This window comes from Styela clava, chromosome 3 (genome assembly GCF_964204865.1).
Source record: "Styela clava chromosome 3, kaStyClav1.hap1.2, whole genome shotgun sequence".
NCBI classification, from domain to species: Eukaryota; Metazoa; Chordata; class Ascidiacea; order Stolidobranchia; family Styelidae; genus Styela; species Styela clava.
In genome coordinates, this window is record NC_135252.1 from 2,377,612 (window position 1) to 2,401,685 (window position 24,074).

Consider the following 24,074-nt stretch of genomic DNA (forward strand, 5'->3'; position numbering starts at 1 on the left):
AAATATTCAATAAAAAATGAAGCTATGAAGTTTATTTAAAACATGAAGTTTTTTTGCTCCTGTCCTCGTCAGGAGTTTATTACATTTTAAGCAGGTTTTATTTTCAAATATTCAAGACACAGAATCTGTTGAACCTAAGTCTTAAAATAGGATACAGAATTTTCCTGTATATACACAAAATAGTTTGTTACTCTGTAGGTGTCAAAAACAAAATGTATAATTGTACACGTCGTGCATATTTAATGGAAATTAAATCTAATTATTGGATTAAGTTGCCCCTTTATACGTCATCGCTTCTGACGAATTATTGCTCATGGCGCTTCTATTACCATTGTTTATCAACTATTTTTCTTATATACATTGCTTTATTCTAAAAATATAGCTCTGACCTCAACTTATGTGTGCCTAAATAATTTACTACGCTTTAAATATATGAAAATTCGTTTACTTTTTTTTGGATGAAATACCTGACTGTGTATAGCAGTGATTCTCAAACTAGGGTTTGAGAGCCGCATGCGGCTTCCGTTAATGTTTTGAAAATAAATTATTTTCAAAGAAAAATTTCATTGAAAACTAATCATTGACCCGAAATTAAAATGCTGAAGTCTATTAGTTAGTCATAACTCGATGATTATTTTAATTTCTATAGCATTTTAATTTTGTTCCAGTAATCGAAAATAGTCTCGAAAAATCTGGCGATCATCTCAAGCAGCTACTGCACCTTGCATCCTCAACGATTACGATCCGCTTTGACAAACTTATTAGAAATCAAAGCTTAAATAAATAGAATAGATTTCCCCGTGTTTATTTGCGTAGCGTTGGCTAACCTATAAGATGCAATAGTGACGCAACAGTGAGCGTTTTCGCGGCCAATCGGACACTTTTCACTTGGAAAGATTTTAGACATGGCTGTAATCATTGGCTTGCTTTCGTGGATTTTCAGTTTTTGTCGCATTTCCAGATCTTATGTATAAATCAAATAACTCGATGATTATTTTAATTTCTATAGCATTTTAATTTTGTTCCAGTAATCGAAAATAGTCTCGAAAAATCTGGCGATCATCTCAAGCAGCTACTGCACCTTGCATCTTCAACGATTACGACCCGCTTTGACAAACTTATTAGAAATCAAAGCCTAAATAAATAGCTGTTAGGCTAGGATGGGCAAAATTGAATTTTTTTTTCGAATCAAAAAATTTGAAAATTTTTTTTTATACATAACAGGGATCCAGAACTTCGGAGGTCGATACTCCATTTGGAAATAATAGAAACATTAAAAAGTCGGCAATAAAGCGTTTTTTATTGGGTAATTTTATCATAATTGCTGATTGTCTTTGTCATCGCGATCGTTTTGGCGTCGATATCCTAAAGTTGGTATTCTATATTTCCGCCCTTTCTCGTTTTTGCAAGAATAAGCGGTCGCCGAATATCGAAATTTCATATTTCTAGTATACCCTTGCGTTCACATCAGCGACAGCTGTTGAATACATTAGGACTAATTTTAAAACCAAATTAATTCTATTCTGAGTTTTATCCTCTGTCTTGGATTCGATCTTCCTTATCACCGCTTGTAAATTAACCGTGCATGTTTAAAGTGAACGGTAACCGAGATGCAGATATTTATTATAATGATATTTGAGTTTCTCATGCTTTTCTATGGTGTCCGTATTATTTAAGTATTAGATAGATAAACCTAGCAAATTTACGATTGCGTGAATCCTGCATGTTGATTTAAAATAGCGATTAAATAAATTGGCAATAAAGGCATTTCTAGGCCTTTGTGCTTAATAGAGAGTCAGACTCTAATTATACCTGATTCCTTCAAGTTTTAACGTTTTTTTTCAACAAAACAACACCCCGATGGTTATTATAGCTAAAATACTTACTGAGTAATGCTCAATTTTCTTTACGGAATTTGCGAATTCAGCACTTCGCTTAATGATTTCGATTATGTCATACCTTGAGGCTTAATTATTACTGCCCAAATACTTCAAAATTTAACAATTGTAATCATTTTCGATGATAATAGACGCAACAATTCGTGAACGAGTCAGTGCTTTACAGGGAGTAGGACATGACATTTCTTATCAGGTTACAACTTAATAATGAGTGTTTTCCATACAAGTAACTCATACCACCTTTGGAAAAACTTTTGGTCATTTTTAAATCCATGCTATTTACATAACTAGAGTGTTTTAACGACCTAAAATCGCCTTTTTCACAATGAAACACCTAAAAGTCATTTTAACATTTAATTTTAAGCAACTTTATGTTCGGTAATGCAAGAAATGGCTAATGACATGTCACCAAGCATGCCGAGTGTAAATCTGGGAAATTTATTTTAAATACCTAATCTGGTTTGACGTTTCTAAATTTACGGAACGGTCGGTACGTTTTTTTTTGTAAAATGATGAATTGAAAGGATACGTTAGGTGCAAAAATAAGCATATAACACCATAACGCAAAGACGACTTTTCAAATTTTTCTTTTTTTTTCTGATAGCGAGCGCCGTTGGGAAATCTCGCACAATCCACAATTGAGTTGGAGACGCTCGAGTTCGATGTCCAAGCAGAGCGGCGCAGGTCACGTGGTACCGGATATCCGAATCGTAAAATGTCCTTCGAATATTTTATTATTCGAAAATTTTGCCCAGCCCTAGTTGTTACGTGTGTTGTTGTTACGATGACTTAGTATTTTAATTGCGCGCTGAAGGTTTGTTGCTATTTTACCTTGCGTTGTTTGTGTGCGGCTCTTCATACCTTTGAGGTTTGAAATGCGGCTCTGGGACTAAAAAAGTTTGAGAACCACTGGTGTATAGAGTTGACTTGGTTGGAGTACACATTTCCTACATATAGGTCTATTGTATTTTGGTGGAATGCCTTTTTCCAGAGCTATTCGAGTTCGCATCAGAGAGCGTACAATGTGGAATCCTACAGGGCACTATAATTGGCCCATTAAGGTTCATATTATTTGTCAACGATCTTACTCGCGCCACTTAATTATTGGTCAAACTCTTCGCTGACGATACTGGATTATTCGGAGCCTCCGGTTCGCCAAATGATTTGGAATTGCACATGAACTCTGAAATGCATAAAATTGCGGCTTGGATGACCGGCAATAAACTAACTATGAATATTGAAGATTCCAAATCTCTTTTAATTAAATCCAATAAGTATATACTCGATTCAAATTACCATGAATGGCATATTACTTGAGAATGTGAACTCTTACTAATATATACTTGTGTATACACATTGATAACCAATTAAAATTTGCAACAAATATTAACTACATTGCTCGCAGGCTAGCTAGAGCAGCAGGAATATTATTCAAACTTAGAAAATTCCTAACCCCCACCAGCTATGCGATTTGTTTTCCCTATTTCAAGTATATCTTCGGTGGAAGCTTATCCTCCACCCTACTTCGCAGATTGGAGCTGTTGCAAAAAAATTCAATCTGAGTTAAAGGTAACGCACCTTCACGATCCCAACTTTACCATAAATTTCGAATAATGAAACTTTGCCAAGTCCACAGATTTGGAGCATTGAAATTTATGCACCAGTACTTTAACCGAAAACTTCCAACGGCATTCGTAGTATATGTTACCGAGCAGGCCAATGTTCAATAGTATTGCATAGATTCACTTCACAAGATGCCTTCCATGTACCGAGCAGGAATCCATCGAATACATGAGTGTAAAGTTGTGGTATAATTTGTAAGATGTCATAAGATCACTGTCCTATTGTGGATTTAATGTAACATGCTCGAAAAAAACAAATCGTAAACCCATATCGCATCAATTGGACAATTAATTAAACATATAATACATTTTTAAAAAATGGTTGTTTAACAATATTCAATGCTGTATAATCGGTGAAATTCTGTAAAAAAAAGTATAAAATAAATTGATGTCAGAATAGTTTCATCGTTTTACCAACAACGAGTAGAATATCTTACATTTTAATTACTTGCGACCTTCAGATATATTTTGTTATTATGTTTAAGATAGCAGGACTTTTTTATTCAACGCACAGACTCAACACTTATAAACAACCCAAAGCGTAAATCGGCAACGTTTCTGTCCACTAATAGTCAGTCAGTCAGTATAGTTTACTTATACTATACACTAATACGATACGAACATTAATGTTTGAATCGAGTCATCACTGAATTATATATATGTTGTCCTAATGACACATGAAAGGCGATTTTTAGAGTCATGATAGTTATATTGAAAATGAATATATTGCATATTTTTAATATTAATAAACAAATTATAAAGGAAATGTTGCAATGAAAGCTTTTATTGGTGAATGCAAAGAAAACTTGGTCGTGTGTTACAAAATACGACGTACGAGACTACAATTAACTAATCTTAAAAAATCTTGAGCTCCATTTCTTATTTTGTCGATAAGAATGAATTTTACGCTATTCACGTTTGAAACCTTTTATCTATTTTAATTGTTCCCAATTTGATTTATTAATAATAAATGATGATGCGTATGTATAACAATTATGAAGTCAAATTATAATCATACAGCATCATGGCTTTCATCAATTCCACTCCGTTCGGCTCACTCATGACATCTAACGAACTTGGATACATTTTACACAAGGATAACGCATATTCACATAAATAGTCAAGTTACTTATTTATCGCGAGAAAACAGGAAACTTCAGTAAGTAATAAAATTTATTACGACATTCTGGGAACGCATTAAAACAACATCATCATTGTCCAATCGACACAAAACGATTGGTTACAGGCTCATTGTGCGAAGGTTCAAAGTATCAAGAATGAATCTCCGGTGTAGCATGAATACATTGCACCATAACGGCAACGATACGATATGCGGCTATGATACATTTGTTCAAATGGAGTTGATATAAAATGTCTTAACGATGATCATCACGATGACGATATAGGTCTGCAAGAACGTGAACTATAACTGCCAACAAAGTGAACCCCATGACTAATCGCAGGAAGCCATTCATCCAATCTAGAATTCACATCCTTGATGCGACCAAATTTTTGCTCTTTTCACCATCCAAAACGGATTGCAATTAATTTTCCCAAAATATTTACAATTAATTTAATCGAATCCTGTAGAGATACCTTCTACGGCATGCCCTTTCAATAAGCAATCGGGTCCTTCCCCCCCCCCCCCCCTTAGATATGTAAAAAAATAAAATATTTTTTCTGTTTCATAGATAACAATTTTCCGTAGCTTGAAATGCTTTTTAGACCCTAACAACTAATAAAAACACGCGTATTTCAACGTTCGATCGGACCTGCTAGCTGTTTCGGTCCAACTCGGCAAATAAAAATTTCAGAACCCCGTCTTTAGAAATTTCCGGCTACGCCCCTGAGCTTGGTAAGGTTGACTTTGACGGCAAATCCTGTTCGTTTATTATACATTTGCACTCGCTATGTAAATGCTTTCTCTGGGCAGAAACTATCTAATACTGACCAGCGATTTCTAGCTGTTTAGGCGTCACAAGATAATTGATAGTCGGGCAATATAACAGTTAGATTCTTAAAACACAGCGTTATCACCAACACCAAGACAATTAATTTACAAAAATAAAACAACGACATCGAGAATATTTTCGATTTCAGACCCAAGTACAGTATTCCATCATTGTTAGCAGCTGTCATAGAACAATCCGCGGTCATGCATGCTTGCTATTTGATCTCTCGGCCGTGCTCGTCAACTGTCCAAATCTCTAAGTAGTTTGGCCAATCAATCAATCATTTATTTTGGTTCTCCGGCATAAACAATACAAAAAGTAAACAGACAAAACAAAATGCAGAGACACCTGGGAGACGGGCCAGCCACTTTCAGGCAAAAGCAATTCCTCTAATGAAATCAACGTATCTGAGTAACGTGGCTGAGAGGTACCAAGTATTTCGCGAATGCGAGTGGCTACAAAGGCCTTAAATCTGAGCGATTTATATCTTGAATATCTCAATACACAAGTAGAGTCAGACAACATATACCAAATGGAAGGGTAAAATTAACAAATGTACGGTCAATAGGATATTTTGCAATTCTAAGCGAAGTGCTGTCATATCGTAGATGGACCTTCGTTTTGGCTGCAATGATACTACACTAATAATTCTGCGAGGAATGCTCCGATATTGTATACCGGTATGCTACCGCACTATCTGCCACTTCCGATGCATCACAGAATATATGAATTTCGTACGAAGAATATTCACATTTGAATTGACGAGAAATCAAAAGATCCTAAAGAATTCATCCACTTTGTTCAAAACTTCAATCTCTTATAGTCGAAATCTTCATCCCAAGATAGCTTGTCACGCCAACATTATCACAATTATAGTTTGGTTTTGCTGACAATCCAAACGAATCACAAAGTGAGCTGGTTACACCGATGGCGTTTCTCTTGGTAGCAAAATCAGGGAACTCCTGGTTTTCAAATATGAAGCGATCCCGCTGGCTGTCTCAATGCATGTCAAGAGATTTTTGCACACGGAATCTGTCGAGATCCTAATTAACATTAACGGAGACGCGCAGACTGGATATTTCACGCAAATCCGATTTAAAAATCGAAACGCACTTGGTTGCTTTTGCGTGTCACATCTTGATTGTATCTTCAGGTGTTGATATGGCGGAATCGACATCCCATTTCGACGGAAGTAAATCATCATCAAGTCTCTATCAGTAGTTGTTTCTAGAATGCGTATTTCCACGCAGCTCGATTAAAACAAACGTTAGCTGTAAGTAATCGAATCATATAAAACATGGCTTCTATATCAGAGTTGGAAGCTATTAAATCGCGTCACGAGGCTAATGTTTGAACCTACGGCACAGCAAATAGATGTGTAGAGTCAAAAACCAATTCTTTTTTATCTGGCTTGTTGGGAGTTTCAGCGTGGTGATGAGGCAGGTAACAAGTTCGAGGTCCGCGGGTCACCTTCTCGTCTGGCTATATGGTGTCATGTTAGCCAGCAATTTCTTCGTTACACATACGCTTACCAGAGCATGATGTTACAAAGCAAAACTGACAGATTCAGTCGCTTATTACTTATCGATCTTAAGAGGTATTTGTATGTCTGTGTGTGTGTGTCTGTTAGATGAACGCGATATCTCACGAACGCGTGGTTGAATCTGCTCCAAATTTTGCATGTGCATGCACCTTACCTCGGACCAGACGCCTATCGATTTTGGGTTAATTATGTCGTATAATTAGCGAGTTATTAACTAATTACCGATCTAAGATCGATAAGTCTTCGGTCTCCGACCGATATTCTCGTTTCCTGTTTGACCCACTATATTGAATTCACGTTTTCTAAATTGGATTCATTCAGCAAGTCAGGATAACATATTCTAATTATTTTTTCATGTTAAATGAAACAAGGTTTTGCATAAAAATTCTGAAATATTAGCTCATAAGAATGTGAACATTCATACTCATAGTAAGGTCAGGTAACAAAATTAGTGATTTGTGGATTTTCCAACACTTAAATCTGTGAACGACTGTGGTATATTGTAAAGCCAAACTTTGTCAATGCCATGGCCTATTACTTTTACTGGTTTCCAATTCGGAAATCGAAATCTGCATGCAACAACATGCGATCCCAGGTGTAGTTCCTGTGCAAGCTTCTCTTCCAATCTTGGCATCTGTAATTAATTATTTTGTCTGGTACATCATCAATAAACCAAATAATACATTTAAATCTCGAGACATTGACTAAAAAACACTATGATGACTGAGTTCTGATAGCCTAACATAGCTTTTCTCAATTGTCCACAAATATAATTGATTAACTATATAAGAGTGTCTTCGCAATCACCAAACCTTAACTTATTAAAAAACCAAAACAAGTTTTGAGTTTTTAATTATGATTCTGGGAGGAGAGAAAATAAAACTATTGACTTTGGTTACCAAATTGGGTCTGTCGCGGTCCAGGTATTCATTTCAGATACATGTACTTGCATGGAGGAAGCTGTAACTATAAGTTTTTATTTGAAATAGTCAGAGATGAGTCCAGATATCTTATCAAAAATATCCGTTATACACCAACAATTAAGCCTGCCAAATTCGTCACCTGACAACTTTTATTAAGAAGAAATTAACCTATTTTTGCCCTCATCCTAATTTGACATATCTTGTGTCGCTGCTAAACTCTTTACTAGATATTGATAAAGCAGGAAATAATTGAAAAATTGAAGATGCAACAAACCATTTGATCAACCCCAAAAATGACAACATTTTCATATTTCTGAAAATCTGTTTTCCATAAGTCTCGTCTTACAAATGTAGCCTTAGACGATAATCCAAGACGAAAAGCTTTCACCTAAATATACATCATGAGAAATATTAGAACAGATGAAGAATTAAGTAATATTCAGATATGAAACTAATGAATATGAAGTATTCCATACCTTGCTATAAAATACAAGCCATGGATTAAGTTCATATCCTGATGCAATGAAGCCATTTCTTGCTGCTTCTATGACCTGTAAAATATTATAGCCAGTCATTATTATGATATATCAATAATGCATCTGGAAGAACAATCACTAACCGCTATGCAAGTTGGGTATAACCTATATAATGTGCTTGGGGATAAATGAAGAAAACTGCAACTGATCAGTGATTTTGTGAACTATCCTATGCGAGAGCCAAGAAATCCTCTCAGCTATTCAGACTAATATTATCAAATTAAATTCAGTCCTATGTAATGAAAAATAAAGTTGAGTTATTAGCACATATGGGTTACCAAATGATATCCAAATTTCATTATTCACTGAGGTTAAATTACTACTAAGTTCACTCCACTACAAGGCTCTGTATAATTATCCCCCATACACAGGAAGTTACCACATTCAAAGACACTATCATAATATAAAATAATAAAAGGTAAAATTACAATTCTTCCATCTCCACTGCCAATATCTGCAAGTTTTCCACCACGATGGGGTAAAGCTGAAATTACGTTTCTTACTTGTACTTCAGTTGCAGGGATGAATGGAAGACAAAACTGAATGAAAATAAAAGTTATTTTGGATGCACGTAAGAAAGTTTTTTTGCTATGAAAAAGCATCATAAGCAGTTTTTCCATTTAGGAAATTTACTGCATGAAAGAGTATAAAGAGAGTAGAATTCTGCATTTTTTTTGAAGCATTTTATAAATTTTTTCGATTAAAATGTAAACATAAAAAACATTTTTGTTCGACATGAATCAGTGAAAACTTGAAAAATGAACCAGAGGTAATTACACCATATCAATGACAATGATTTGAAATCAAGTTTACCTTGCGCAGAGCTGGTGATATAAATGGAGCGGCACCAATACACAATGCTACAACTGCTCCAGCAGTAACACCTAGTGCAGTCAATCCCCAGATAGAACGAGGCTTCTCGTTGTTTGTTTCTGCAGATTCAGTGATGATACTACCCAAATCAACACCGGGCGTATTCATATAGATCGATCATAGATCAGTTCAGCAAAGTATTAAAGTAGGCTAGTTCTGAAATATTAGTATATGGTAATCCTATCCTTCTGATGCTGTAACGACTGGATAAACTTCCGGCATTTGATGCTTTAGTCTTTGGGTAATATTAAACAACATTTTGCAGTTTTAGGTGTGGCGAATCGTGCAATGCGTCAGGAATAAGTACCGGTAATGATGCAAAACCATAAGGGTACGGTAGGGTAAGCCATGGATATGTTGAGATTCTGCATGTGCTACCGGTATCGTACGTACTGACTTAGATAAATTGATTCCGGTATTGTACCTGGCTGGATGCTGGTACCGGACCGATAGTCTAATACGCCACTGTAATAAAAGAATGTTTCGCTACCGTGAGTGGAAAATATGGAAATCCTTGCTATTAGAGTACCAATACCGGTGCCAGGATACTGTAAATTCAGCGATTTTATTTTCTTTAACTGACGTCGTCCATCAATTCTATGCATATTAAACCAATATCGGTACCGTGACAGTATTAATAATATCTCGCCTTTCGGGCAACATTGACGCGTCGACACCAAAGTGACTTTGGTTGAATTGACACTATTGTCTGGAGGGGAAGCACCGCGCTTCACGAAAAATAGATTTTTCATATGTCATAAATATACCGGTTTTTAGCGAGTTCTTTTGTTATTGACTCGCTCATACGTAGCATAACTGATAACCAATAACGCGGCCACAACAGCAATGCAACAAAAATATATAGCATATATCGGAAATCCAATAAAATCTTCAATCTAAAAGGACCAGTCGTGCATCCTCTGATCAGTGTTTGTATAATTGAATCGATTTATTTGAAGTTATTGCCCGATTCCGTATCGTGTATTTTTATTGTGTCATTTGACTGTTTTTGGTGGACGGGCGCGTATTTTCGCGTTTTTAACTTTGTCTTCAAGTTATGTCCGTCCTCCAGGTCCTCTGCATTTTGTCACTTTTGTATTTGTTCGTTTGTTGTTGTTTTGTTTTATACCAGAGCGACCGAAATAAAATTGATTGATTGATTTTATTGAACCAGCCGCCGTCGGGTGCGGATGTGGCTACTTCGAGCCGCGCAGAGGCTGGCTAACTGCCTGTCCCCCCAAAAAATCTGTGTGACATCACAGAGAATGATAATAGAGAATTCACTGACGGGATCAAAGGTCGTTCCACATGAGTAAAGAGGTACGGAAGTAGGGAATACGGTGTCTTTCTCAGCGCGATCTATTTCAGCGTTGGCCGTTTGGTGTTAAAATATCGCGGGTTTGTATCTAGCCAATCCATAAGTTCAGGGTCATGATTTTCTTTTCTCAGGAGTCTTTGCCAGATCGGGCCGAAGAACAGAATATAGTGTTTTCACAGCCCTGCTTTCTTAGACTTGACATAGGAGTAGCTGCATCCCGGCACTGCATAATGTGTTCCAGCTGACATAGTGAAAAAATATTTAAATCACTTAATATATATATATATATAACAATACTCACGTATCGATACCACAAATACTTGGTTTTCTTCTCCAAACTGTCTTCCCTCTTCACAAAAATTGAAATAAAGGATTCCTGTGCAAGTATGGTACGATTAGAACTATATGTACCGGTAGATGGATTAGAGCTAAGTTGCCTACAATACTGTGGTACGAGCCTGAAAGCAAAATCACCGAAAATGATATAGCAATATCTGAATAATATTATTGCTACTGCTGTCAGTTCAGCAGTTGACGGTGCCAGGCTATCGTACCGTGTTAGGACAAGTTCACAGTCTGTGACATAAATATCGCATCGAAAAGAAAGCTAGCGTGATTTTTTAGTGCTAACGTACTCATATATATATATACAAAGCGTTACAAAATAACTTAAAAATGCCCGAAGCTGGGGGCAACAAAAAACCTTTGGTCAAAATATTTGGCGGCAAAGGATAAGCTGAGAAGGTCATACCTCTGGGTGGTTCACGTAACTGCTGGTCGGTTACGGCTTCCTCCACCACCAAGTCCATGCTTCCGAAAACAAACAATATAACTAATCCCATACCCGACTTGGAATAGTAACCGGACGAGAGGCAGTGGTTCGCCATATGGATAAGCCGTCTTATCGGCTTTCCTCTCCCCCGGGATAAATATGTAAATCCTATCCTATCCTCTTTACTCATGCGGAACCATGACTTCACACAGAAGTGGTATCTCTATGTTGACCCTCTATAGTTTATAGCATTGGTCTCAAACTGGGGGCCGCGGTCGCTTAGGGGTCCGTGAAGCGATCTTAAGGAGACCGCGAGACAACTTTAACCTCGGCACAGAAGCACTTTGATTCAAGGTGAAATTTTGATGTCATGTTTTTAGATGTATCGGTATCGGCCAATTTTCGGTATCGGTATCGGCTAAATGAAGACCGATATTTCCGATATGTTTACCTTTTGATATGATTCAGAATGTTTTAATAAATAAGTTGGAATACTGATGTTTAAATTATTTTTTTCTTGGGGCAATCGTGAACTATGAGCCATACGCGTCCCCACCCCGCGAGTAGAAACGAGAATGAGATTCTGACCTGTTCTTAGTTATTTATCAGCCAAACGCTCAACTATTTTTACTGGCAAATTTTTGTATTGACGTTTTTAATATTACATAGTTTTATGAATAAATATATCAATCGAATATTAGTGTCGTCATATTGGAACAAAATCTTGCGCACGCAACTCAATGTCTCAATTTGATAGGATAAGGGGGCTAAACATTTATTTATTTCACAACCCTGGTAGCAAAACCTCATGAGCGGGGATAGCCATACCCATCGACTATTTCGAATACATTCTGAAAATATTTTCGATACTGAAATTCCGAATACATTGTAAAATCCCCCTCATAAATACAATTCACTTTCCTAAAATCCAGGGACATATAAATTAGGCTTTGATAATGTTATCATTGTAAAGCAGTCATAAGGCATGTGCGATATATATGAATTTGCTCTAAGAATGTAGACTTAATAAGCATTACGGTATTTACACCTATAAACTGTGGTGGTAATTGACAAGCACAAAGATAAGAGCAACTGGGCTCCCAGTTTTAAAACATAGTGTAAAAACGTCTTTATTCACAGCATATCGGTACGCGCTTTTTGGCACGGTTATAAATTCTGACTGTTTATCGTTAAGCGCTAGTGTCATTTAGTCCAGGAGTGCACAACACGGGGCACGCGTGCCAAATTTGGCACGCCATGCGCTCAAACGTGGCACGCGAACGGTTTTGTAAAAACTTTAGTTTATTTATGATAAACATCAAAATTGTACCATTATATCGAAAGAAACTTCAATGATCATGTTTATCCACACATTGCTAGCTCGTGGCCTGTTTCCGAAGGTAGTTGCTGAAAATAAGTAACACCTAAATTCACACTGATTGCAGCAATGAACAAATCATTCGCTGCAAAAGAAAAGAAAATGAGACTCGTGGATTTCAAGACTCGTGGACAAGCGAATATCTTTTTTTCGAATATATATAAACAGAAGCCCCTATTCTTGGTTTGTTGGACAACTCTTTCTATTTTAAAAGCCTTCAATGTGAAGAGACACCATAACGCGCTACATCAACACAAATATGATAAAACTGTCGGAAAGCCGAGAGAAAGTTTGGTGTCGAAACTATAAAATTCTCTGGGAGTGCAACAGGACGTATTTAAAAAGCCCATCGGGGAAAATGGAAACGCCATCGCTGCATCTTATGTTTTAGCAGAAAAAGTTCCAGGCCATTCCAACAGAAAAAGCTATTCCAGACCATTCACAGATGGCGAGTTTGCTCGAGAATCAGCCTTTCGAAAACTACCATTCCTAGAAGAATTGAAGAAATTGGCGAAATCTTAATTCAATTCGTTTGTTACTCCAGACCGCTGCGGTCCATATAAAAATAACACAAACAAATAAACATAAGCAAAAATACAATAAATACATAAAATACCCGATACGACAATCAGATGAGCAACTGCAATCGAAAATAGACCTTCGAATATTTTTCACTGGCTTTTGATAAAAGCTGTGATATGAGTGATACTGAGCAATTATCAGTCCGCGCTGTAGCAAAAGACCCATCTGTTTATGAAGATCTTGTTTGACTTCTTCTTATTTATAACACAACACGTGGGGTAGATATAAAAGAAGCTGTGTTAAATGCGTTTCACTATAAAATTAGTTGGATTGACGACGGGGCAGCTTCTATGACTGGTAAAGAAAACGGTGCGGTGGCGCTATTGAAAAAGTACTTGCAAGAATCTAATTTTACTCAGGACATTATTACTTTTCACTGCTTCATTCATCAAGAGTCTCTTTGTGCTCAAAGTATAAAGATGACCCATGTTATGGACGTTATTGTAAAATGTGTGAATAAAATTCTGTCGAAAGGATTGAAGCACCGCCAATTTCGAGCATTCTTGTTGGAGATGAATACACAATACAAGGACTTATAGTCCGGCAGAATCGGACTTTAACATTGTTTTGGGACATAAATTTTTATTTATTGTTTAGATATAATGTAGATGACATAAATAATGATACCCAGGTGGGTGTGGAGTATATAATGTTGAGCAATTTTTTCTAAATGGATTTCAAGTATTCGTACCAAGATGACGCACAACCTGAATTCTAACCTGGTACATATGCAATGTTCAGGTTGTGCGCCATCTTGGTACGATTACTTCGGGAGCACCTTTTCGTTAAAAACAATTATTTCACAACTACATGGGTTAGTTTTGAATACATAGTAACATTGCATCTCCTTACAATGTCAGAAATTCAATTTTAGTAGAATAAATGGTAGTTTATTTCACTAAAATAAGCCAAGATCCATCGACAGCATCTAGCCACTTACTTTTGCGCTCGTCAAACTACATTTGTGTTGCTGCGGGCATTTCCTTTTCCTGCTTAAAGCTTAGGGACTTGGGAAATATTTTATTAATTGAAATGGATTGGAATATTCGACCTCGTCTTTTACTCCGAATAAGGCCATATAAAACCATCCACTGGTATCTAACGATGTGTAACGTGTTTTCTTTTGGAAGAACCGGAACCTTTCAGGTGCAGCATTGACTTTGGCTAAATTAATATATCCTTGTGGAGATAGAAGGTATGCGTATGCAAAACCGAGATGTGCACCTGTTATGCCAACATAGTTGAGTCAAACATTTTGATCACTAGTACACATTTTCCTGCGTGCTTCGGTTGTACGTAGTAACGCGCACATTTTTGCGAACAAGCATCAAATTCCACTTGTTTATTGAGCTATAGGTTTCTTGAAGAGCTTTTGTGTATGATTTCATTCAACAGAATTTGTATGCTGTTTTAAAGAATACTAGTTTCAGCTTTTCATTCATTCAAACCGCGTGTTGGAAGTAAGTTTTGTAATACTGCGTGTTGGTTTTCAAATGGTTTATTTATATCCATCACTTGACATCCTTAAATCGGTGATGCCAGTAAATCTTTAATACAAAAAAATCAGTATCATCTGCAATAAAAACAGCAGTACCTACTCAAATGACAGCTGGGAGATGGATACTCATATTATCTGCTCCATCGCGTGCCTCTTACCAGTTTACATGAGTGCCAATTGGTATCTAAGCTCAGCCAGAGACAAAAAGTTTCGGACTGCGGTTGGCGTGACGAAATGTTTTTAAATATATAATCCACAATAAGATTATTTGATGCATATTACTGAAAGTTACGCCTTATATGTCTTTTCCCATTGCACTATTCCTTTACTGATTTACTATGACGCTCATCTGACATAGTTTTTCAGGTGTGTAGATAGGTATAATCTTTTCCACGCTGTTCAGATGGGAATGCGCGAATATATCTGAGAATCGCTAATATTGGTTTGCAATGCGATGAAATCCCATCCTGGCATTTCTGTCTCTCGCAATTGCTGCGTATTTTTATCGGAGAAGTTTTGTGGCGTGGTTATCAAATGAAGAACACATGGGAGTATTTTTTCCACTTCTCTACTACTCTCAAACCTTGACATTTCGTCAAATCATTTTTCCACTTAACCTTTTTTTGAAACATCCTCAACAACCACAATCAATTCACTGTATATATATTATTCATTGTCGAGAACAATAATGAAATCATAAATTCTAAAACCCGTTTTCGTGAATTTTTTTGTTGTAGCTGAATTCGAGGGACAGCATGACAACAGGCAAGAGAAGCACGGTAGCCTCTTATAGTTTATGACAGGGTTTCCTGAAAGGGGACCACGGCCTCCTTGGAGGCCACTGGTCGGTTATCTGGGAGCACGAACAAACAGATGGAAATGAGAATATATAATAACAATGTATTTTTATAGAAGAGAAGAAGCAAAAGTGTTGAAAGTCTTTGGTAGTTTAAAAAGCATTGGCATGGAACATAAGAATGAACTACATTCTTTCCCAGGGATATACTATAAATGTAGCAATTTTCTCATTCTTGTTGTCGTGATAGCATTATCTTTCACTGCATCGTCGTGATCATCCCGCTGCATAACAATCCTTGCTAGCAAATAATTTACTGTTCTCCACCGGGTGTATATCCACTTGAACCACTGCCGACTGCATTAGCAGGCTTGTATTGTTAATTGCAACAAAAGCGGGTATTTTGAAATAGTACACTTTATTTTACGCGTATGTTTCAACAGTATTTCCATATATATGGGTCGCGACCCACAGCTGGGTTCAAAAAATACCTAAAAGTTATTGATTTTCATTTCCTAGTAAATTTGATGGTTCCGTAGTTTGTGCACCAAGATGGCGCACAGCCTGAACATAGTATTGTAACAGGTTAGATTTCAGGTTGTGCGCCATTATGGTGCACAGATTCGATTAAAAACACTAATACAAATATCAAGCCGTAAAAAAAATTGCTCAAGGCTGCAAACTCCACACCCATGTAGAAATGGTGGGCAACAACCCCAAGATAAATAATCACACATAAAAAAAACTTTATGTCTGAAAACAAGGTTGGGCCCAAAAAGGCCCCTCATCTGCCGGACTATTAGTGCATCATTCTTAAGTTCGCTGGTTAAGTCGATGGAAAGTTTTGCAGCACTTTCTTAGCCTTTTTGAAGAAATTGAAATATTTTTACATGAAAAGAGTTCAACACTGAAGACCAAAATGGGGAAGATGTTTTGACGCACTTATGTGACAATACTCGGTTGCTGGATATTACGCTTTTGATAGATATTACACAGCATATGTACAACCTATGTATCAGAATGCAACGATCAACTGGCAACATGATCCAGTTTAAAACTATGTCTTTGTTTTTGGAAAAAAAAAGAAGGCAAACTTGGTTCCTGACTTTGAGAAGTATGCCATAATGTGCGGTGACCTTCGTCAAATCGTTTCAAACGCTTTCAAGATCTTAATGACCGGAAGGCGCAAACGAATTTATTTCAAAGACCATTGAGTGTGGATGTTGAATATATTGAAGACGCTGACGCTCAACTAGAACTTCTAGATTCGAGGTCAAACTGTCAAAAGTTTTGCAGGATGTTTTTCAACAAAATTCAATACTTGAGTTCTACTCTCGCTTCGAAGAAGAGAATTATCCAGTTTTGTTGATAAATTCAAAAGTCTGGATTTGTTAATTTGCAAGCACGTACAGTTGTTAAGAGGCATTCTCAATCATGAAAATAAACAAATTTCAGCTACGGACTCGTTTACTGGATGAGCATATAGATTCAGTAATGCGAATCGCTATTTCTCCCTTGAAGCCCAACTTTTCAAATTTGGTCCAACAAAAACGTCTTCAAACAGCGGTTTTTCACGGGATTAAATCGTTTCAATAAATAGATATTCGTTATTATGTATTATTATTAAAGTTTGTTTGATATATGTTATACGGGAGTTCGTTTACAATACCAACAATTGTGCGTGGCCCGCGACAAGATTATTTCGAAATATTTGGCACATATCCTCATTTGAGTTGTGCACCACTGATTTAGTCCATCGACGTTTTTAAACTAAATTTCGACTCAATTATCTTTCTACACAGGTATTAAATATTGTGATTTCATTAATTTTAATTTTGTTCAACTATACAATTTCCTCATATATTTATTGCCGTGGGGCGGCCAATCTCGAAATATACGATAATATTTGCGATATATTATTAAATAATTTCCTGCCCATCCTGACGATGATGTGACGATTGATATTTATACAACAGCTCAGAAACTCCTCTCGTCCAGACAGATTTTCGAGCTTGATTGAGAACATTGCCCCTTTTCACGGTTTGCTATAAAGCTAAACACCTGATGGCAGTGACGAAGCCAGGAGGGCTTTCGGGGTCAAAACCCACGAAAGAATTTTTTGGAAACAATCGTTAGGAAACTTCGGGGTGATTATGATTATTATAATCTGATCTGGTAGCTTCGCGAATTATATACACATCCGATCACTTTTTGGTTTATACCTCATTGCCATTTTCAAATTGATTTAAAATGAATTTATGAACTCAACGACACACGTTGAAAATTTATCATTGCACGAATACATATACGTCATATAGTGTATATGTACATAAAAATGTATTACCTCAAATTCGAACAATAGGGGTAAATACTAATGATGACACGTTAGTGGCCAAATTTATAAATATAAAACGGTAGCATTTTCAAAATAGATATTGATAGTGTGGCAATTTACACGAAACAAAAAATAAAATCTCATTTTTGATTGAACTTGTTGAATAAAACTTTCACGTGTAGAAAATCCCAAGATTTGACTCTAAAATTCTCCTTTCAGCCCGATAAACTGAACCTTATATATAAGTTAACTAATATTGCGTCAAATTTTTGATTAACCATCTCTACAAGAATAAAGGTATAAGCAGTGATGGCATGGTACTCAAAATTTTAAGAACAGCTTCTCGTTTGTGTCAAACTCACTAAAAACAGGTTCCCATCTTTCAGAAAACCATGATGAACTTTTAACACAATACAAGAACCTAGGATGATAAGAACAACTCAAAATACTCAAAATTTCAAAAACAGCTTCTCGTTTGTGCCGAACTCACTAAAAACAGGTTTCCTTCTTTCAGAAAACCATGATAAACTTATAACACAATACAAGAACCTAGAATGATAAGAACAACTCAAACATCATATTTACTAATGCGTCACTGCGTAAGTTACATTAACATGACAAGCCAATACTGTACATAAGATTTGAAACGCTGAATATAACGCTTAGCGTGATCTTTCATGCAAGTTACGCACTTGATGCGGCCGTCTAATTCTAAAACATAAAAACTGAATACCGCCACTGCCTATTAGTCAACAGTTTTGATAAGTATAATTAAGTCAGAAACAGTCATATCCGAAACAAAGCAAAAACATATTTAATTTTATTACCCTTTGTCATAATTAATTGAGAGATTAATGAAACTCGAACCGACCATTGCAGGCGGGAATGACAATTATTATTTTGTGTAATAGTAATGATGCAAAGCTTCGTGCGTGACTATAATATGTATATCTATTATTATTTCGAATGATTTAGATTTCGATTCATAATTTTAATCAGTGATATATATTTAAAATATATCAAAACAATGAAATTCATGGAGAATAATACAAAATAAACCTGGTTCCCCTTTTTGTCTAGTTTGTTTTAAATTAAATATTCGGTTGCCATAGCAAAGTTTTTTCTTTTTTTATCGCACATCACAGAAATCCCAAATTTGAATATTTTTATTCGACCGAATTAGTTTGGGACTTTTTTTTGAATGAGAGGTTCTTCGAGAGGCGTACAAATTTTGATAAGTTTGACGATAAAAATTTTCTGTAAATTATTATGTCGTTACCTCAACGGGGTTATAAATTTTCTTGGATTCATTAACTGAGGAAGCAGATGCTGATGATCTTGAATGTGATTTCACTGATTTAATCAGACGAATTTGCCCCGATTGGTTTGTGTCCTCTTCTACCTGACTTCTGCAAATAGATGCTAGTCTCTCTCTCCAGTCCACAAAGGAACAGACAACACAGATTACATTTACGACCAAATTCCCATCTCTGATTAAGTTTACAACGATGCTCGGGCCGTTGCTTGGGAGAAGCATAATAATTATGAAAGCAGTTGTGTCGGCGAGCACACAGAGTCCGGTTGTCACAAATGCACGTTTAATTAAGGACATCATCAATTTGTTTTCTGGTCTGTAAATATAATTTTATTGATTGTGATCGTGCGGACGCAATTATAGGATATATATCAATTTCTACTATAAAACAGCAATAATAGATTTATGGAATTGAGTTCATTATCAATACAAAACATATATAATACATAAGTTGAAAATTGAACACGTCTTGTGGTTCTACTTTTGTTTCTCTTGTTTTTACAAAAGTCAGCAGACTCATTAAAACTCTCCCACTCGGAAATTTTTTGGTCCTTGTACAACTGGCAGCTATCACGCGTTCACGGAGATACTTATTTGTGAACGATATCTTTATTCCAATATAGTTCTCATATTTCTATGGCCATTGGCAAACATTCGTAAGAAATGTTCAAAAACACTGAGGTTCAAGATGATTCAACAAAATCTACTCACAAATCGTCGTCCGTATCAGATGCGTGTTCTTTTAGGGGATAAACAAACAACGTTAAGAGAGTTGCCTGCATGCATAGTGCACCGACATATAGAATAATAGTCGGCGATTTATTCCCTGAAGTTTCAATGCAACCAATTGAAGATGTTTGGTATGTGTATAATGCGAGTGTTGTGATCATACCTAGAAAATAAAGATCATAAACCCTAATAGTCAAATATTGATATTGACTTTCGACAGCATATATATTTGATCAAAAAGGTGATAACTTGGAACGATTTTAATAACGTTTAATTGGAATGCTGCAAAAATTCAGTTCGACTCTGAAGTTCACCACACGGTAACGGTCGAAATTGAACTTTTCGAAAATATTTATTTATTTTATCCCACATATACGTGGGGACTACAAATGAAGTGGTGTGTCTAACTTGGCTTGCTTCAAATAAAATGGAAGGGACTTTCGTTTAACGTTGGGTTAAGTATTGTGAAAAGAATATCTTCTTACGGAAACATAGCTGTTCATACAATCTTGCAATATGTCCATTTTACGATAAAATGACGGAGATGTTTCAAACGAAGTCATTCAAACAAACAAGATGTATTTAATGTAAACATACAAGATGAAATACTAGCTAAGGTTATTAAAATACAAATCAGTGTAAATGGACTATATCTCCTACACATTTGTCATTTCTATGGTATTTATGCTTACCAATTGTCGTGAAAACTAAGAAGATGGGCAAAATAGCTAGACTCGTCCATCTCAAATACTTGCTGTGTAGAAGACCAAGTGTTGGGCTGCTGTAAAAAACACGTTGACGAGCCCAAAGGAAGCAATAAACGCACGTGACGCCACATGGATAGAATAAAAAACTGAAGCTCTAAACAAGACAGAATCAATGAATTTTAGAATATTTACTTATTCAAATTGTATATCATGTGGATTTTGTAGTTCAACTTGAGTTTGTAATCAGCAAAGAAAACAATTTGTTCGAGACATAATTCTGAGTCATCAATTTGCATGAATGGATCGTCATCGATTCCAGTCAAGTAGATTTGATATATTTCAGCATTTGGACGTGATCCAATGGTTTAAGAGTAATCAATCATGTTTTGAATAATTTTTACTGATAAACCTTATTTGTATAATACTGTATATTCTCGATTATAGATTTCAGATATTTAGTTAATGGTGAAAACTCTCAAAGAATGTAGTTACTCGCCTGTAATATTTTACACGTTTTGTTAGACGTTTCTCGCAAAAATATCGACGGGTGATCAACAGCACAATTGAGAAAGGCGAATATGGAACCGCTTAGACTTAAATATCCCAACCATCCACTCAACTTCGCTAAAGGTAAATATATATTTTCCAGATTAGTCTATAAAACGTAGAGAATGGTGAAAGTGCAAATAAAACTGTAGAGGATTGGACAAAACTAAAATAATATAATAGGCGATAGAAAAACGTGGAAAGATCAGAAGTTCGTGTGTATACCTGCTCCTCTTGATTTCGACTTTTTTCGCCTTGAACCTTGTTCCCTCGCTTGCCTCAATTTTAGTGTTTTCGCTTTGGTTCGTGATGTCACAAAATGAACAATCAGAGAAATCATAACATAGCACGCACATGATGTCAAAAATATACCGATAATGGGGCACCATATTTTCAGTCCATCTTTAACTATCAAAACATCGGGAGGCGTTGACTGAAAATCGTAGTCATATGTAGTTTGTGACATCTATGCTTGACTCGATTAGTTCGTACAGTGTAGTCGAAAGCAAGATTATTTCTTACAAAATCATACAAAGTAGTCAGTATCTGGAATTATAAAACTCAGACATTATTAAATGTACAAAAAATACATTCTATTGAGTTCTACAATTCTATTCGTATATGCACGGGTGCCAATGCTTAAAGATAGGATCATTTATGACTCACTCGCGCATACCCTTGATATTTGATATGGATTAAAAAAACGAGGTATATATTTAGGTGAATTTAGATAAACAGATATGTGGGATGGGCGCGACTTACTCACTGCTGGAGTGGATTGAAGTCGATATATGTCTGTATTTCCTTCCGACTGTGACAGGCAACGAACTATATTTTTATTATTTTTTTTATCCAAAATAAACGTCATATGCATTTTTTCTACTTTTTGATCTATTAGAATAAATACCGTGGGTGTCTATGCATTATATTTTCGCCTTGTAAAAAAACTTTTCTCAACTATTTGACTATTATCTCTCACTCCATCCTCCTTGGGTAATATACAAGCGACTAACTTATTACTGATCTTATGATATAACGCATATGAATGACGAACGCCTCACGATGCTATGGGTTGAATTTAATGAGTAACTAAATTTTAGAAGGTAATCGGCGCACCTACGGCGTGTTTACCTTGATGACAGAGTGAGAACTGGACTTACAGATGTACCAAACATTTTCCAATACCAACTCACAAACACGCAGTTTTGAGGCCGTGTCAATGCTGTGAATACAATGTTTGTAAACCCCTGATCCTGGTTAATAAAATAGAAATAGGGTTCTAACTGCATATCTGTATCAAGTATAGTGAAGCAACTCTAGTCTTTCTCCTTTGAGTCGGAGTTGGTGAGGTATACTCGTAACGGCGGCATATTTCAAATTTATTGGAAATACGAAATGTTCTATATTGTATATAGTTTCCGTGTATTTTATTCAAATCTCGGTCATGGCTAATAGCCTGTTGTGTTTTGTAGTTTTCGTTTAGAGAGGTTACGCGTTTTTCATTTTGTGTACTTCCTATTATCAAATTTAAATTTCAGATTTTAATATATATTACCAATACACTCCCTAAAACACACAATGAAACTTATTGCGAGATGGTTTAGAATTTTAATGAGAAAATGGTGTCAATATGTCAGGACATTATTCCAACTTACGCTAATATATTTAAACAAATCAGACTCAACGTTTTGAGCTTAGCCTAAGCCCTGATCTTAATTAATCGGGTTCAACAATTAGCCCTTATACTGTGTTCTGGGGCTGTATGCGAACGCGTAACTCGGGTTTCTCGAAGCGTAACCAAACATCACTTTCTCCCAACCATCCTCGACAAAGCGAAGTGGGTCGCTCTCAGTAAACAGTAAACGAGCGTATCGACTTTCGTCGCTCAGTGACGAATTGTAGTCGAGTAGGCGTTCAGTTCGTTCATGTTGTTGTAAAATCATATTGTCAAGGCATAAAAGCATAAACAAATTTATCGATTTCTGTAGTATTTGGTGTGCACAAGCTTGAGAAAATAGTGTAATCAGAATAAGATGAGTTCTGGAAAATAAAAACGCCGAAACGCATGTATCGTGGCCGATTTATTACATTCAGAACTTTATAGGGTACTTCAAGTTGTTGATCTGGGGTTTGGTAGTCGAAAGGTCTTAATTTAAGGCAGTTAATAATTCGGGATTGTTTGTACAAAGCTCCCGCAAAATAAAAATCCGCCGACGTTTAAAATAGGGAAATTATTAATTATCCATTCTGGATCAGGGTTAGGCTTTCATATTGGGCTGGGAATTCAAATTTTCAAAGCATTCCTAACTCGATAATTACTAATTTTTTTATATTAAAACGTGGCGGGGTGTTTTTCCTAAATCTCACATTTTTACATTCGTGGCGGAAGCTTTGTATGAAATATTCATAAATTGTATGTACGTATTTCTGGTTTTCACCCTTTCCAGTTTGAATGTCGTTTCTTTTCAATCAGAAGAATAGCGAAGAGTTTAGCTTACAACAATGCCACTTTTGTGATTGGCAAATTCTTATAATCTTTCTGTAAAATGGAACCCTTTTTGCCATGAAACCACCACGATACGGGTAATCGAATATGCGAACAATTTATTACTTCCTGGAAATAGGATATGGTTACATGAATGTTGCTGACGATACAAATCTAGTGAGGTCGCTTTCAGTAAACATCGAACAAGTACTACAGTGAAAGTACAGTAGAGTGATTCCTAAACTTGGAAATGTTCGTTGGGCACT

General features: G+C 36.1%; 2 protein-coding genes across 3 annotated transcripts; both read right to left on the reverse strand.

Annotated features, from left to right (window-relative positions):
* Positions 1–5,741: 5,741 nt before the first annotated feature.
* Positions 5,742–9,587, reverse strand: LOC120343175 (ATP synthase subunit C lysine N-methyltransferase-like). Of its 2 annotated transcripts, XM_039412301.2 has the most exons (5): positions 9,288–9,581; positions 8,903–9,013; positions 8,415–8,489; positions 8,213–8,326; positions 5,742–7,649 (listed from the first exon to the last, which is right to left on the reverse strand). In XM_039412301.2, exons 1-5 carry the CDS (start codon positions 9,453–9,455, stop codon positions 7,464–7,466), a joined length of 654 nt encoding a protein of 217 aa, XP_039268235.2. In that variant the 5' UTR covers positions 9,456–9,581; the 3' UTR covers positions 5,742–7,463. The 2 variants fall into 2 exon arrangements, with proteins under 2 accessions (XP_039268235.2, XP_039268236.2); XM_039412302.2 differs by lacking the exon at positions 8,213–8,326 and having other exon boundaries at positions 9,288–9,587.
* An 8,784-nt stretch (positions 9,588–18,371) lies between these two features.
* On the reverse strand, positions 18,372–21,861 carry LOC120343031 (uncharacterized). The gene is made up of 5 exons (XM_039412100.2): positions 21,549–21,861; positions 21,274–21,401; positions 20,763–20,931; positions 20,053–20,233; positions 18,372–19,657 (listed from the first exon to the last, which is right to left on the reverse strand). Exons 1-5 carry the CDS (start codon positions 21,787–21,789, stop codon positions 19,294–19,296), a joined length of 1,083 nt encoding a protein of 360 aa, XP_039268034.2. The 5' UTR covers positions 21,790–21,861; the 3' UTR covers positions 18,372–19,293.
* Between the last annotated feature and the right edge of the window lie 2,213 nt (positions 21,862–24,074).